This window comes from Naegleria fowleri, assembly GCF_008403515.1.
Source record: "Naegleria fowleri strain ATCC 30894 chromosome Unknown tig44, whole genome shotgun sequence".
Lineage (NCBI taxonomy): Eukaryota > Heterolobosea > Eutetramitea > Acrasida > Naegleriidae > Naegleria > Naegleria fowleri.
Window position 1 is genome coordinate 448,260 of NW_025407976.1, and position 14,991 is coordinate 463,250.

Below are 14,991 nucleotides of genomic sequence, written 5' to 3' on the forward strand. Positions count from 1 at the left end.
TTCAAGAAAGAAAGGAAAAACAGCTTAGCATGGAAGAAAAATTGTCACGAGTGGAGCAAATCGAAGATGCAATTATTAAATTATATCTCGAGTTGAAAGATAGAAGCTATGAAGTTGTGGGAAATGTGGAGGACATCAAAGAAATCGAAATGAGAGAAAAAGAGGAGCTGAAGAAAGAAAATCCCTTAGTAATACTGGACCGATTGAAAGCAAATCTTCGAACATTACTAGTTTTTAAAGATGACTACGAAAACGAGCTTAAAGATCAGATACGACGAAGGAAAACTGAAGCGGAATATAAGGTAGAAGAATTGAAAATCAAAATTGAACAACTGGTGAGTTTTTAAAATTGGCCTATTCTCATCAAATTCTTGTTAAATTTATTGATACAATGACCTCTTCTACCAATGTTTTCAGGAAAAAGAAAAAGAGGAATATAAACAAGCAGCGATTCAGGCTATTGCGCTCAAAGATGAAGCTCAGCAGAAGCAAAATGAGCAGGCAGAAGCTTTTGCGGAAGAAATTAACGCTATCAAGAACGAAAACGCAATGCTTGCTAACATGATTGCGAAAAAGGAACTAGATATCGACAAGCTTCATGAAATGATTGATCGAAGAGATTCAATTTTGCGTCACAGAGAGGTGCAAATGATGAAAATAACACAGCTAGAAAGTAAAATTAAGAATGATAAAACGAAGCATCAATTCGATATTAACCGAGAGAAGTCTGAAAAGTACCAAGTTTTGAAAAAGTATGAAAATGATATTAACTTTTATCAAAAGCTAGAGAATGAGAAAAAAGAAATGGAGAATGAGTTGAAACGAATGAAAGATGAGGTTCGATCTCTGAAAACCAATGCAAGTCGAGAAAAGGTCCAAGAATTAACAGAAGTCAATCAAAAGTTACAAGAAAGAGTTAACTCGCTTTCAGAAGAGTTGAAGAAATATCAAAGCGAATCAAGGACTTTAAAAATCCAAGTATCAAATTTGAGGAGATCCCAAGCTGAGATGAAGCAACAATATTTGGCAATTTTCAATGCAAACCTTGAAGAAAAGAAGAAAAGAAAGGTCCAAGAAGAAGCAAATATGAGAGAACAAATTGAAAAACATTTCCATGAAAATGCTGAAAGAAATCCACAATTAGCATCGTATTACAAGAAAAAACTGAAAGAAAAAGAACGTGAAGTTGAAGAATTAAACAAAAGGCTGAAGAGAATGATTCTTCACCAGAACAGAGAGTCACAAGCTGAAAAGAATTTCCTGCAAGAAAAAACTCAACTCATTGGAGAATTGACTCAATTAAGACGTCAGCTTCCAACAGTCATTCCAAACGATGACTTTTACAATCCATCTAGCCAAACTGCTCTTCAACAACGCAATTTGCAACTCGAAGAAAAACTTCGTGACTATGAAAATCTTCAAGTTCTTTCCAAATCCCAAACGGTAAGTTTTAGAGAGATCAAAAGCAATTTTTTAATGCATGGCAATACATTAAGATTGCTTATGAGAAGCTACTGTCAAAGAACAATACTTCCATGGAGGCTGATAGATCATTTACAGAATCATCCACAACAGATTTGCAAACTACACCCGTAAATTCCTTATTACCTACCTCTCTACCTGAATATACATCTACTAGACCTTTTTCAGCAACGTATGGTTCCAACAAGAAAAAAGTTCCACCGTTGCCTCCTCCAGGATCGCGGCCACTCTCAGCAGGACCTCGACGACCAGCAAGTGCTCGAATAGGCATGTCCAAAACTCTTGGAACGATTGGATACTTGGTGAATTGAGTCAGGACCTGTTGGTGGGACTAGATGGCAATATAATAATAATTTTACCTTTCAACAGATTAAGCAGGATTCGAACAAAGAGAAAACGCAAAAAGCGAGCCGAAATGAATTATTAAATTTCACACATTTATAATGTAATCAAAGATTACGACATTGTCTTAGGAACACCAGTGGTGTGGCTATTGTTGATAGGAAAGGAAGTTGGTTGGAGTGATGTTGTTTGTGGGAGTGTTGCTGGAAGATTGTTCTTTGTCTTTCTTCTTGCTTTTAGAGGAGGATGATCCTGTCGACGAGGAAGTCGTACCTCTCAGATAAGGATCATTGTAAAGGGTTTTAACGTCTGGCCTTTTCGCCATATCATGAGTTAAACAACGCCTTATAAAATCTTTTGCCTCCTCTGACACACTTGGTTTGTCTGGAAAACCAACTTGTGTTGCATTGACAATTGTTCCTTCACTAAGAATCTTCTGCTGGGATAGATTGTTACCGAAGGGCTTCGTTCCATAGAGCATTTGATAAAAGATAACTCCTGCAGACCAGACATCAACTTTGTTAGATATCTTTGGTGGTGGGCCTTCTCCAGAAGGGTTATGAAAACATTCAGGAGGTAAGTACCAATATGTTCCTGCACCTTGAGACGTCAGTTCTATGCTTTCTTCATCGTCCATAATTTTAGAAAGTCCAAAATCTGTGATCTTAATGTTTCCATCTTTGTCAAATAAGATATTGGCAGGTTTTAGATCATAGTGAATCACTTTTTGTTTTTGTTGGCTAAGGTAATTGAGTCCACTAAATATTTGAGAAATAATATTCTTGGCCTCTCTTTCAGGTACCCTTTGGTGCTTTTTAATGTACAAGTCAAGATCAGCACCCTCACAATACTCTAAAACCGTCACAAAAGTATTGTTATCAAAAACAAATGTGTCATACATTTTGATTAGCTTGTCGTGATTAATGCTCTGGTTGATCTGACATTCTCGAAGGACATGTTTGATATAATTTTCTTTCCTATGTTCTTTCCAGTTGGGATTAAGTTGGTGTATTTTACATGCTACCACCTTGAAATCTGTTAAATCGTAGGCTTTGTAGACTTCAGAAAAACCTCCTTTACCAAGCATTTTCATAAGGAAATATTCATGGTGATTACTTGGTTGAGGTTGTTGGCCGTTGATTTGAGGTGTTCCTGGACCCTCAGGAGTAGTCGGTATATACTTTTGATGTCCAATAATTGGATAATTTTTGAACATGGACTTTTCTTGGTCCCTAATTCTCTTAATTTCTCTAATCTGGATACTCTTCTCAATTAATAGCTTTTCTTGTTCGGCTTGATTTTGGGTCTCTTCTTTCTTCAAATGGTTTAGCCGAATTTTTATAGTTTCTTCCTGTTCATTCAAGTCGTTCATTTGTTCTTCCAATCTTCTTGCAAAGTCTGGATCATTGGCAGAAGCATGACTCATCTGCTCCTTCTTGAGCTGCTGCCTTTGCTTTTGGATTGTCTTTTTTTGTTTTTCAAGCTTATCTCTTTCCATTGATATCCTATTTTCTGTTTCCTTGTACTGCTGGAATAGCGTTCCGTCTTGCCAAACTTCATAAACTTCCATTCCCTTTTGATAGGTAATGGTACCAATGGTAATAGTTTTTTCGTTGACTCTCTTTTTATCCTCAATTCTTTCTCTTTCAGCCCTTTCTCTCAAAAATTGAACTGCTATCTCACGAAACCTTTTGGTTCTTTCTACGTTTTTTATCTCATAGTCTTGAAGTAAATTTTTCAGTTGAGAAATTTCATTGTCATAATTCTTAACTTTAGGTTCTATTTGCTCTATATATTTTTCCTTTTGTCTCAATTGGTCCTTCAGAATTTCTATTTCATTTTGAAGTTTGGCAAAATGTTGTTGGATCAGTTGATTAGGGTCATTCAAAGGAGAAGTGGAATTTGAACAAGCGCTAGCTATTGAATTTGTGTTAAATAATTGAGCAAAGCTGCTATTACTATTGCTTATATCGCCAAAGAGGCTGTTGCTGTTCTGATTGGAAGAGTTCGGAGGAATGGAAGATGAGGTGGAAGGTTTTTTGGAGTTGGGATCGAACTTGCCTGATTGTAATTGTTGGAACATCTGAGGAAGAGTCTTTTGTTTTTTTGTTGAAGGTATCATTTCTGAAGTGTTGAGTTCCTCACTTTCAACACTAAGGGAATGGTCATGAGGCTTGGTAGAGGTATTTTGTGGAGGTTGGTGATCATGTTGTGTTGGAGGGGCCATGTAAACTATGGGCGAAGGTTGAGCTGAGGAAACGTTGGTGGGTGTTGCGGCTACATAGGTATTCGTAGTTTGTGAAGTGATGGCTGGGTGTTGTGACACTGGAGGTTGTTGAGGTTGTGGCGTGTTTGAAGATGAGCCGCTACTGGTTGCTTGTGGCTGGGCCGTGGTAGCTTGTTCTGGTTCCTCTTTTTTCATTCTAAGATATCTGCTTTTAATCTGTTCTTTGGTTCTTTCAATTCCTGCATACTTTGCTACGCCATCCCAATCAATGTTATTGTCTTTCTTGTTTTTGGCGATCCCCTCCTTGATCTTTTTATCTTCTTCGGGAGTGAATCGACGACGTTTCTTTGCAGCGTTTTTACTTTGTGCTACACCTTGAGAAAGAGAAGATGAACCAGTTCCGCTACTACTGTTTGGCAAAGCGCCAGATTTGTTGTTGTTTCCCATGTTGAAAGACGTGGTGTTGGGGATGTTCCCCATGTTGAAAGGGTGAATATCATTTCCACCACCACCACCGTAGCAGTTGTCATCTTCCTCCAGTATTTGATCATCATGATCTCTCATCATGGGATTATTTACAAATCTCCTTTGCATAGGATGTTGATACGAGTCATCACTTAGACTTTCGACGTTGTCCTCCATCATCGCATGGTGTTCCGCTTCATTAGATTCGCCACTTGATGCTTGTTTGTTAGAAGAATTGTCTCCACTTATCATTGTACTATAAGAATATTATTATGTTTGTTGAGTGTAATAGTTGTAAATTACAGCTTTCGCGTATAGGACGATATCAAACAATGCAGAAAACTAAGAGTTAAAGAAAGTATTAAAATCGGAATACAGTGATGATGAATAAATAATTATAAAACTCTCTTTCGGTGATGATGTAAGTTGTAACTCCACTTCTGAATTGCCGTGTAAATAAATCAAAAATTCTCGATGATGAGATTACGGAGCAAAGTGAATAGAAGAAGGAAAGGTGAATTATACTAAGTGTTTAAACAATTATTGTTATACTATATACTACTATATATAAAAATTGGAGAGGGATATGATGCAACAGCGTTGCCCTGAACGCAAATGAAAGAGGCTTGCTCTCGCAAAAGCAGAGACGCTGAATGGGAAGGGAAAGAAATTTTTGAGTGGCGGTATTTGCAAAGCGGAGGTCTGTGGTGGTTCAAAGGTGATTGCAGTTCAGGGTCTGAACGGAAAAGAGAGGTGTTAACGTGGCTTGGGGTGATGATGATGGTGATTTCGACCGTGCACACGGTGATGGTGTCTGGGAAGATGCAACTGTACACCTTGAGCAATGACTTGTTTCTCTTCTTTTTAAGAGAATTCTCAAGATTAAGAGGTTTGAAGCTGATTTATTTATTTGTGTGGTTTTTACAACAACAGCATGCTTCAACACCCTCTCGCACAAATCCATGCTTCACGAGAATGGTTTGCAAAAAGCGTTTGAACCAATCAAATTGAAGTTGTTTCAACGAAGTGAAAGTTAGGGGTGTTATCTTTTTTTCCCTATTGGGAGGTGTACATTCGTGAGTCTGCTGTTTCGGAAAAGAAAGTATTTATTTGAAAATGGGATTATTACACAACATTGAATCGTTGGATGATTATTAAAGAGTATCCTTGGTTCCTCAATGAAGATCAACTTGAGAATGTGGGAGTATATACTGTTTAATGCATTCAATTTATTGACAGAACCCAGACGAGCAAGTAGTGACTATAATATCACTGAGACCAGAACAGTTGATCCTTTTTGTTATGAAAATAAAATGTTTTGTTATGTTCTTGCTAAATCTTAAAAAGAATGCTATGTGATAGTATCTGGCACAAACTCCAACATACTCATGTGCCACCGAAGTGTTAAAAAGAGCCTCGAAGGGTATATCCACTTGGCAAAATTCTTCATCAAAATTCCCAATACAGAATGTGTTGTTATTTCCTCTGTTTGGAAAATTATTTCACCAAATTAGTAAAGAATGTATTCCAAATAGAAACATACCTTAAGTGAATGCCTTGTTTTCCGACCATACCCAATAATTGTTCACACATGTGTAGATTGGTTATGTCCTTATAATTATCCAAATCTCTGAAGAGATTTTCTTCAAGGAAACTATATCTTGATGATCCTGATTTTACAATGTCTCCCTTGTCGGAAAGGAATAAACAACAATCAGATCCGCAACAAGCACCTGTCACCAATGGTTGACTCAGAACAAGTTTTTGAATACCATTTCTTGAGTAGGATTGACCAAGCTGCTCTCTCGAGTTGCTTCCTGAACCATAAACACTCCCATCCTTAAGTACAACTACAAAGTGAAATGCACCAGCTCGAATTTCTTGAACAGGTGATTCAAATGTATGATAAATATTCTTAGCGACATGTCTGGATCGAACAAGAAATGAATTATTTTGACTTCTATTTGGTGCAGATGATGTCAACAAAAAATTGATACATTTTCATCACAGAATAATGATGGTCAAAGTACACTTACCCTCCATCGGTGACCCAATCTTGTCCTGCCAATCTTAACTCTCTTCCATTTGTGATAATGATAGAAAAAGAAAAACAACATGCAACATGAGTTCTGTTTTTGACATTGAAAAAGTGCATTCCATTTGTTTGATTTTCAAATTGTAAAATGCATACTTACATTTTGTCTTCCTTCGTCTTTCCATAATCAATGAAATAAGGTGTTGCATTGTTTTTGTGTGTGCTTGAGCCATCAACATGAAATTGTCCATAGTCATTGCTTCCAATTCCATAGAGATCATCATCTCTTGTGACAACGATTGTGTAATAGGCTCCGCTCGCGATCATTTTCACTGGCCGACCTTTGAGAGAGTTGATGTATAATACTTTGCCAATCTCAAAGGTGTTCAATGAGGCATCTGTGAATCCCAAGTGATTAGAAGGTCGATTAATTCCCATAGAATACAGAGAACCATCCGATAAAAGGATCATAATAAAATCGGAACCAATAGAGACCTGATCGACTTGAGACACCATGGCTGAAGTTTGCACATCGATATCTTCTTTGCGGTAATTGATACAATTATTTGGAATATTAATTTTGGTGAATGACGAGAGGTTATGATGACCCCATGATGGTAAATTGGTCGATGATGGTGGAATTTGTGATTTCGAATGATGATGGGACACAATGGAAGAGTTGGTAAGATGTCTTCCAAGAAGAAATACGTTAGCTTCGGACATGCAAGTTAGTGATTCAGAGGGATAGTGAAACAGAACAGTTGATATTGTTTTTGCAGGAGAAAAAGCCACAAGTTGCTTCAAACATCAATGAAAGACAAGCTACGTAGGTTGCCTTTTTGGGCAATCTGTGTTTGTAAAACAGCTACTCTCAAAAGAGAATATTGAATATATGTTGAACGAGCAGTTAGAATGGACTGTAGTTTAGGTGATGGAATTGGACTGATGGGTGGTTTTGAAAGAGGTCTATTTATTTGGCTGAAGGTTTTGTTGGTTCTTTGGAAAATTTTCCACTTGTTGTAAACTTAACGCTTGGGTTGACTAGTTTTTGAAAAATTCTTGTTGAAAAAAAATACGTCAAAATCAAAATGGTTTGTATCTCACGCTTCTTCTAATGATTGTACATATTGACTGCTTCATCCTCTTAATTCATCATATATGGGTGTATTTCACTAATACTTCTCTCAACGCAACAGGCCACAACAAAGAAGAAATGCAGAAAGTTGAGAGGACACGTTACTCACGGACACGGTCGTGTAGGTAAACACAGAAAGCACCCTGGTGGTCGTGGTATGGCTGGTGGTCAACACCATCACAGAATCTGGGTTGATAGATTCCACCCTGGATACTTTGGTAAGATTGGTATCAGAAGATTCCACATGAACAAGAACCACTTCCTGACTACAAGCGTCAACCTCGATGAGTTGTGGAAGATTGCTGGTGAACAAGTGTACAACCAAGCAAAGGAAGGTAAATTCGGAAACAAGGCTGTCGTCATTGATGCTCACAAGGCTGGTTTCGATAAGGTTCTTGGAAGAGGTGATTTGCCAAAGATCCCAATCATTGTCAGAGCAAGACTTTTCTCCAAGACTGCTGAAGAGAAGATAAAGGCTGTTGGTGGTGTCTGCGAACTCACTGCTTAAATAAATTTACAAAAATAATAATAATTTAATTGAGGTTGACCCAATTTATTGAGTTGGATAGTTAATGTTTGCTTTGAGGTGGTAGTCTTTCCATCCAATGCTTGTGTGTTTGTTCAATAATGTAGGTAGCATAAGAACGGTCAAGGAAAGAGTCTTGGAAGGCAAAATGATTTTCTGGTTTTCCATCGGTGGTTTTGTACATGCGGAACCAGTCAATAATGTCATTAAGTTTTCTCTTCGGAATGTTATAAATATCTTGCGAGAAATCTGAAGCTTGCTCTTCATCTGATGACACGACTTTGGCTAAAACCTTCCAATCCATTTCACCTTCATCAATCATTCCTAAAATTCCAAATACTTTCACTTTATAGACCTCTCCCATTTCCAATGCATTGTCACTCACTTCAACAACATCTAATGGGTCTCCATCGCCCTTGACTGCAATTGTTGGTTGATAAATTCCATCTTTCACACTTCCGAATGGTACATGAATAACCTTGTTGGGATCTTCCCATGTTTGAGGAAGCATTCCGTAATTGAAAGGAATGCCTCCTTTATCTACTCTGTATGTGAATTCTCGGAGTTTTCCCTTCTTTTCATCTTGTATGATTGGATTGTGTTCTTCTTTTGTATTGACTTCCATCTTTTTAAGTGTTCCGAGAGGAATTTCGTTCAAATAATGATAAAGTTTGGATTTTTCTGAGGCTATTAGTGGAATGTTATGCCATGGAGAAATAAAACATTGTTGAGATTTATACATAATTTTAAAACCGCGAGCTCCGACAGTTCCTTCCAGAATTTTTGTGATGCCAAGCTTGGTGAGTTGTGAAGACATTTTTTGACTCTAAATTCTGAAGCTTCTCTGAACCCTTATATCTCGAACACGAACACGATCAATTAAGCACCACTAATACAACCCACCCAATTCTGGGAGACGTCTTCCAAGTCCCAAAATGTGGTCTCTCTGGTCTTTTTGATACAAGAGACAGCATTAAAGGCTCACTATTTAATTATTTAAACATGAATTCTCTTGTTTAATGAAAATTTCAAAGTTAGTTCTTCATTGCTTTTTCATACTCTAACAATATGGATCCTGCATTATTCTTCAGTGTTGTAATGTACGAGTCATCGAGAGATGCATGTCTAAGAAACTTTTTAATTGTTTCATCAGACTTGAAGAAATTAGTTCCACTCTCGGATGGATGATCTTTCCAATAAACAATGAGATCCGTTCGTACTTGAGACGTAAATTTTAATTTCCTTTGCTTGCTCGTTGGTTCTTGCTTGATAGGTAAATTCAGTAATTGAGTTGAATCTGTATTTGGAAGAAGAGTAGTCGAGTGGGTGGTTGAATCTGTCAACATCTTTGGTCCTAATGTCGTAGTTGTTGATGTTGTTGTTGCTTGAGAGGAAGAATGATTATTGGTTGAGAGAGTTTGTTGTTGTTGTTGTTGAGGTGGTGGTGGTGGTCGAATTGATATTAAACTCTCTGTGGGTGATGAAGGTGGTATTAAGGAACTACTTGAGGAGTTTGATTTCACAACAGGCCGTTCTTGTTTGGGAGTGATGGAATTTGTTGTTGAAATCATTGTCGTCATTGTGGAATGTGTTGAAGTATTCACTCCCTCAGTTTTGATGACATGTTTCTTCGTGTCCACATTAAACAAGAGTGACAAATCCGTGGTGTTGAGAAGAAAAAATTGTCGATAGCAATCCTGTCTTCCACTCTTAATGACCTTATCGAGACAACTCATTGTGTTTGAATGGTAGGCCACTCGTAAGCAAGTCATTAAATCATAATAAGCATTGGGAGGATCTATTCGACTCTTCTTGCTTGCATGTGTAGAAATATTCTTCAAGTATCAAGTATTGAAAGGCTCTCACCACTGCTTCCACATCTTCGGATTGTATCATGTCAAAAAAGAACTTGACGAGTGATGAAGAGGTTGAAAATTCAGATTCTTCCAAATATTGATCAATTTCATTCAAGATGGTGGATAAAGAATCTGATGATGAGGGGATGATTCGGGAGAGTTGTGAAATGAGTCTTTTCAATGGAGATCTTGTGGTGGAGTGGATCGAAGAGTTGGCATGTGGTGGTGATATTATAGAAGATGATCCAGTTATGGATTGTTGTTGTTTGTTGGTTGTGAATTTTTGCTGAATTGCTTCAGACCTTGGTGCATTCAAAGGTCGTATCACGTTGATGGAGATGTCAACAACATCATTACTAGTGTCCACATTCATTGAATTCACATGATCAGTAGTATTGTTGGGTTGTTTGGTTGTGTTGGTTTTGTTGGATTTGCAGGCTTTGGTGGATGATGATGATTGTGTCTTGACGTTGTTCTCTTGTTTAACAAGAATGGTCGTTGTTAGTTTTGATGATGCAGGAGGTTTCTTGGCTGCAACCGCTCCAGAGGCGACATGTCGGAGAGGTTTTTCATTGGACGATGATGGAGCTGGTGATGAAATAGATGGTGTTTGAGCTGGTCTTGCCGCCGTGTTGGTTCTTTGATTTTTGATGATTGCCATTAATCTTGAATTCTTGTTTTTTAATTTTTTTGAATGATGACTGACATCTTTGCAGGAGATTCATCTTATTTAGTCGTCTTTGAGGCATTTGCAAAAATATTTTGCAAGGTGCAATGCGTTCATGTCAGAAACACTTCCTCAATGTTCATTGAAAACTCCTTCTTATGGCATTTCACTTGTGTCTTTTGGAGATACCCTTTCTTTCTTCTTCCAAACCTTGTAATAAATAACGTTTCCAATAATGAAGCCAATAGTCAACAAACAGAGAGCAAAGTTGATCATACCATAGAATAAGAATGGGCCACTTGGTTTCCAATCGTCATAGAGAACTCCTCCAACCTTGGTGGCTAACAGAATGCCTGCAGCACCGAATAGTGTGAAAATACCACTCACACTTCCTCTAACTCGGTTTGGAGATTCAGCAGTGACCAACACTTGGCTGCACACAATGACACCAATCTCACCAATACCAATCAAAGCAATTGGTAAGTACACAAATCCGCCTGTCACGTCAGAAAGGAACGATAACATTGTGTACCCAACACCCGATATTATTGAAACTACTGCCATGGTAATTAATCTAGCCATCTTTCTGATGAATGTATCTGGGTCTTGTTGAGATGGGTCTTGCTTCTTTCTTCTAAATCTCAAATCAGCAAAAACTCCAATAAATGGAGCAGCGACAAGGGCAAATGTTTGACAAACCCCAGAAATTGTACCTCCTCTTGCAACAGCGTCTGCTTTGGAGGAATCATGAAGGTTAATCATTTGTTGAGAGACCCACAATGTAATAAACGTAGTGATCAATGTTGCATCACCTCTTGCAACAAAACTGGATGCATATGCTAAAATGAGAGATGGCCTTTTTGCTGGAGCTTGGAATAAACCTTGTACCATAACGTCTCTAATTCGTTTCAAGTATCGAACCATTATATTATCTGATGATGACTCATTGTCAGACTCCTCATCTGAACTGCTTTCAATATCGTCAATGTTTTTGGTCTTTTTCTTGGCAAAATAGTTCTCACAGATTGGGAAAATCTTTCCTTTGTAAAACATCATGATCGCACACATTGAGGCCACACAAAAGAAGGACATGATCACGAATGCAATAAATCCAGCTTGACCAGAAGGAATTGATGGATTTGCAGATTGAATCCATTGCGGTATTTTCAAATAGACCAAGGCAGATAAAACAGCTCCCAAACCAGAACAAAGCCCAAGAAGGCCAGATGCCTTTCCTCTGTCCTTATTTCTCACGTAATCTCCCAAAATAGCAGTAAGCATGCTACTGGTACTTGCAGCACCGATAGCGAAAATTACTCTGTATAAAATTAATTGACCTGGAGTCAATGCAAATGTGTATAAGAATAAGCCAAGTGCCATCAACAAAAAGCCAACCATGTACACAAACTTTCTTCCTTTAAGGAGGTCCGTCAGAATTCCCCAAAAAATACCAAAAACAATGATACAAATTTCATTGTAGAAAGAAAGATCACCTGTGTTCATCGATTGCAATAGTCATTAATGAGTTCATTGAAAGTCATGTCAACTATAACTTGTACAATACATACCTGCCAATTTTCCTTGATCTTTCCTGTTTACATGGCCTCTTAAATAAGCCTCAAAGACATAACTTGCCATTGAATTTATGAAAACGAAAATACCAATGAGAACGATAACCAAAGCATAGTAGCATGTTATATTCACCCAAGTGACGCCCTTTTTGAGCTCAATAATGCCCAAATATCTGTCTGTTCTAATAAAGCCACAGTAGACTTTTGGTCCTCTCTTACCCAAGTCTTGGTTTGAATCTGATGACGAATTCTTTGAATCTGTTGTTGATCCAGTGTTTGATTCCTTGATATTACCACTTGCATTGTTAATTGCTTGCTGTGTCTGGGAAGAAGTGTTGAATTCTTGTTGTTGATAGACAAATTCGGATGAAGATTTTTCAATGTTCTCTCGAGACTCCATCTTGTATCAAAGTTATTGAATAATTACTACTGTAGTAACAGAGCAAAATCAAAGTCCGAACAATTATTGTTGTTGTTGTTGAAATAAGTGGAATATTGGTGATTGTTCGCTCGCAAAAGGCTTTCCATATGATCGCAAAACACGAGCTATGGCTAAGAGAACAAATGTTGCGTGAGAACGAGAGAGGGAAGAGTTGGCTCTGATTTTTTGCTGTTTGAGATTCGTCCAAAAAAGCAAAAAATGCGAGAGCTTCAGTCAATTTCAGGCCGCTATCGTCGAGTAACAGCGTCCGAGAAGTAACGACATGGTGAATAGGATAATTTGAGAGGAATCAATGGGTGAATGTTCAAGAATGGATAAAATATGGTATTTGAGATGTTTTAGTGGTGTGTCCAGTACTCGACCAAGATGAAATAGTGTTGTTCTCTTTTGAAAATCATGCAATAATGATTTTATTCACCCATGTCCTTTCGAGCTCCTTCTGCTTGCTCTCTCTCTGCTAAATCAAAGGACCTTCCATCCAGTTTTTTAAGAGTTGGTAATCTCCTCAACACTTCAATTCTCCAGTTTTCTCCGTTGTCTTTGGAATTCTTTTCTAAAGGATTGCCTTGAAGTAACAAGTCCTCAAGCTCTGGCAACTCTTTAAGCCTGTCCACTTCTGACCAAGAACTGATTTTGTTATTTCCACAATATAAAACTTTTAGTTTCTTCAGCTTTTCAATGCCAGCCAGAGAGGTTAAATTATTGTACGAAAGCCATAATTGTTCCAAAGTTGGGGCCACTGCCTCTAAATTTTCTAATCTTTTGATTTGATTTCTTGAAAGTGACAATATTTCCAAAGAAACAAGGCCTTGCAGACCTCCAATTCTATCAATACAATTTGTTGAAAGTGCAAGTCTTTTACAATTTTTCATTTGAGCTACAGTTGTGTCCATCTTTTCAATAGGAGGTACCCAACCATATAACATTATTTGTTCGGCCTCTCCCACTTTTTGACCTGTTTTTTCCTCCCATGCTTTTACTGCGTCTCGCAAAAAGAACACCTACGTTTCCGATATCAATAAAAGGCATACATAATAACATTATTGAATGTTCCGATCCTCCAACATATATTTCATGCATTCCGATGATTCTCGACATAATCACATACCATCTTGTATATTTACAAAATTAAAACCTCTATTCAAAGTTGTTATTATGAATTGTTGTTTTTGTTGCTGTTGTCGGAATACAAATCCAAGACTGACTACAACTCAATCGATTCAATTTTTTTGATTCTGTCCAGCAGCAACACTTTCATACAACAGACGATCACTGTAAAATGAAAAGGCGCCAATTTGCTCTTCCACAAAGTTAATTCCTTGAGCTACCTTCATTGTTCATAAAAGCACTCAATATTTGAGGTGACATTATGGAAATATGTCTTTGGAGTAAAATTGACCCATATATCAATGTTCCACAAAAGGAATGAATGTTGAGAGGATATGAAGAGTCGGTTGTGTTGTGATTAGATAGCATCTTACTTGAAGAAAATAGATCGATACCCCTAGCAGTTTCGAATTTAACAACTACTTAAACCGCAACTTACCAATAAGCAATCTCTTTAGCCATGAAGTCATCGGTTTTGAAATCTAGTCTTCTTGCTTCGTTTTTGATCGTTGCCTCAATGCTTTCCATGGTCATAAAAGCAGAGCTATACACAACAGGTGACAAGAAAGATGCAACCGAGACCAAAGATACCAACACTGTATGGCCTGTGACGAATACATGGTGGGCAACTCCAAATGCATTCTTTATGAATCCAGTACCATTTGGAGCCAATTTCCCAGCCAATTTTTGGAAGACTAATGTGTGGAATGGCAATAATGGTGTGTTCTGGAATGCACAACTCAATCCTTTCAATAATGAATTATTTACCAATAACGCCTTATTCCTCCAGAATGGACCCAATCAAGCAATGATGTTCCCTGGTCTTCAAAACGGAAACTTGTTCTTTGGAGCTTTCGGAAACAACGGATTCACATTCCCTGCCGCATGGAATGCAGCACTTTTCGGAGCCAATAATGTCTTTCCAGGAGTGCCACCATTTGGTGCCACAGTGTTGCAAGCAAAGAACGCAGTTCACTACCCAGTGACCGAAGGATACGATATTGAGTACAACTTCCCTGGTGGAAGAGCCAAACAATTCTTTGCCAAGTCCAAGATTGAAAGCCAAGTGTATTAGTGTCTGCAGAATAAACGAATCGGAAGGCCAAATCATAATAATAATTTGATAATTTTATTGT

The 14,991-nt window shown here is 37.8% G+C and overlaps 10 protein-coding genes across 10 annotated transcripts in view; 3 read left to right on the plus strand and 7 right to left on the minus strand.

Annotated features, from left to right (window-relative positions):
• FDP41_005520 (uncharacterized protein) overlaps window positions 1-1,793 on the plus strand; it is a gene marked incomplete at both ends in the record, with an annotated part of 2,278 nt that extends 485 nt beyond the window's left edge. The window contains 3 exons of the mRNA XM_044709054.1: window positions 15-335; window positions 418-1,443; window positions 1,497-1,793. Of these exons, the coding sequence (XP_044560239.1) occupies window positions 15-335; window positions 418-1,443; window positions 1,497-1,793 (1,644 nt within the window). The remainder of the gene's footprint in view (window positions 1-14; window positions 336-417; window positions 1,444-1,496) is intronic.
• A 179-nt stretch (window positions 1,794-1,972) lies between these two features.
• Window positions 1,973-4,768, minus strand: FDP41_005521 (uncharacterized protein; the record flags this gene model as incomplete). The annotated part of the gene is made up of 1 exon (XM_044709055.1): window positions 1,973-4,768. The coding sequence occupies one exon, from the start codon at window positions 4,766-4,768 to the stop codon at window positions 1,973-1,975; it is 2,796 nt and encodes a 931-aa protein (XP_044560240.1).
• A 977-nt stretch (window positions 4,769-5,745) lies between these two features.
• Window positions 5,746-7,274, minus strand: FDP41_005522 (uncharacterized protein; the record flags this gene model as incomplete). Its single annotated transcript, XM_044709056.1, has 4 exons — window positions 5,746-6,001; window positions 6,060-6,476; window positions 6,553-6,645; window positions 6,712-7,274. 4 exons carry the CDS (start codon window positions 7,272-7,274, stop codon window positions 5,746-5,748), a joined length of 1,329 nt encoding a protein of 442 aa, XP_044560241.1.
• A 365-nt stretch (window positions 7,275-7,639) lies between these two features.
• Window positions 7,640-8,194, plus strand: FDP41_005523 (uncharacterized protein; the record flags this gene model as incomplete). The annotated part of the gene is made up of 2 exons (XM_044709057.1): window positions 7,640-7,642; window positions 7,748-8,194. The coding sequence occupies 2 exons, from the start codon at window positions 7,640-7,642 to the stop codon at window positions 8,192-8,194; spliced, it is 450 nt and encodes a 149-aa protein (XP_044560242.1).
• A 61-nt stretch (window positions 8,195-8,255) lies between these two features.
• On the minus strand, window positions 8,256-9,029 carry FDP41_005524 (uncharacterized protein; the record flags this gene model as incomplete). The annotated part of the gene is made up of 1 exon (XM_044709058.1): window positions 8,256-9,029. The coding sequence occupies one exon, from the start codon at window positions 9,027-9,029 to the stop codon at window positions 8,256-8,258; it is 774 nt and encodes a 257-aa protein (XP_044560243.1).
• A 217-nt stretch (window positions 9,030-9,246) lies between these two features.
• On the minus strand, window positions 9,247-9,948 carry FDP41_005525 (uncharacterized protein; the record flags this gene model as incomplete). Its single annotated transcript, XM_044709059.1, has 1 exon — window positions 9,247-9,948. The coding sequence occupies one exon, from the start codon at window positions 9,946-9,948 to the stop codon at window positions 9,247-9,249; it is 702 nt and encodes a 233-aa protein (XP_044560244.1).
• A 40-nt stretch (window positions 9,949-9,988) lies between these two features.
• FDP41_005526 (uncharacterized protein) lies at window positions 9,989-10,729 on the minus strand (the record flags this gene model as incomplete). The annotated part of the gene is made up of 1 exon (XM_044709060.1): window positions 9,989-10,729. The coding sequence occupies one exon, from the start codon at window positions 10,727-10,729 to the stop codon at window positions 9,989-9,991; it is 741 nt and encodes a 246-aa protein (XP_044560245.1).
• A 162-nt stretch (window positions 10,730-10,891) lies between these two features.
• Window positions 10,892-12,706, minus strand: FDP41_005527 (uncharacterized protein; the record flags this gene model as incomplete). The annotated part of the gene is made up of 2 exons (XM_044709061.1): window positions 10,892-12,228; window positions 12,304-12,706. 2 exons carry the CDS (start codon window positions 12,704-12,706, stop codon window positions 10,892-10,894), a joined length of 1,740 nt encoding a protein of 579 aa, XP_044560246.1.
• A 452-nt stretch (window positions 12,707-13,158) lies between these two features.
• FDP41_005528 (uncharacterized protein) lies at window positions 13,159-13,859 on the minus strand (the record flags this gene model as incomplete). Its single annotated transcript, XM_044709062.1, has 2 exons — window positions 13,159-13,749; window positions 13,857-13,859. The coding sequence occupies 2 exons, from the start codon at window positions 13,857-13,859 to the stop codon at window positions 13,159-13,161; spliced, it is 594 nt and encodes a 197-aa protein (XP_044560247.1).
• Window positions 13,860-14,315: 456 nt separating this feature from the next.
• FDP41_005529 (uncharacterized protein) lies at window positions 14,316-14,930 on the plus strand (the record flags this gene model as incomplete). The annotated part of the gene is made up of 1 exon (XM_044709063.1): window positions 14,316-14,930. One exon carries the CDS (start codon window positions 14,316-14,318, stop codon window positions 14,928-14,930), a length of 615 nt encoding a protein of 204 aa, XP_044560248.1.
• Window positions 14,931-14,991: the final 61 nt, after the last annotated feature.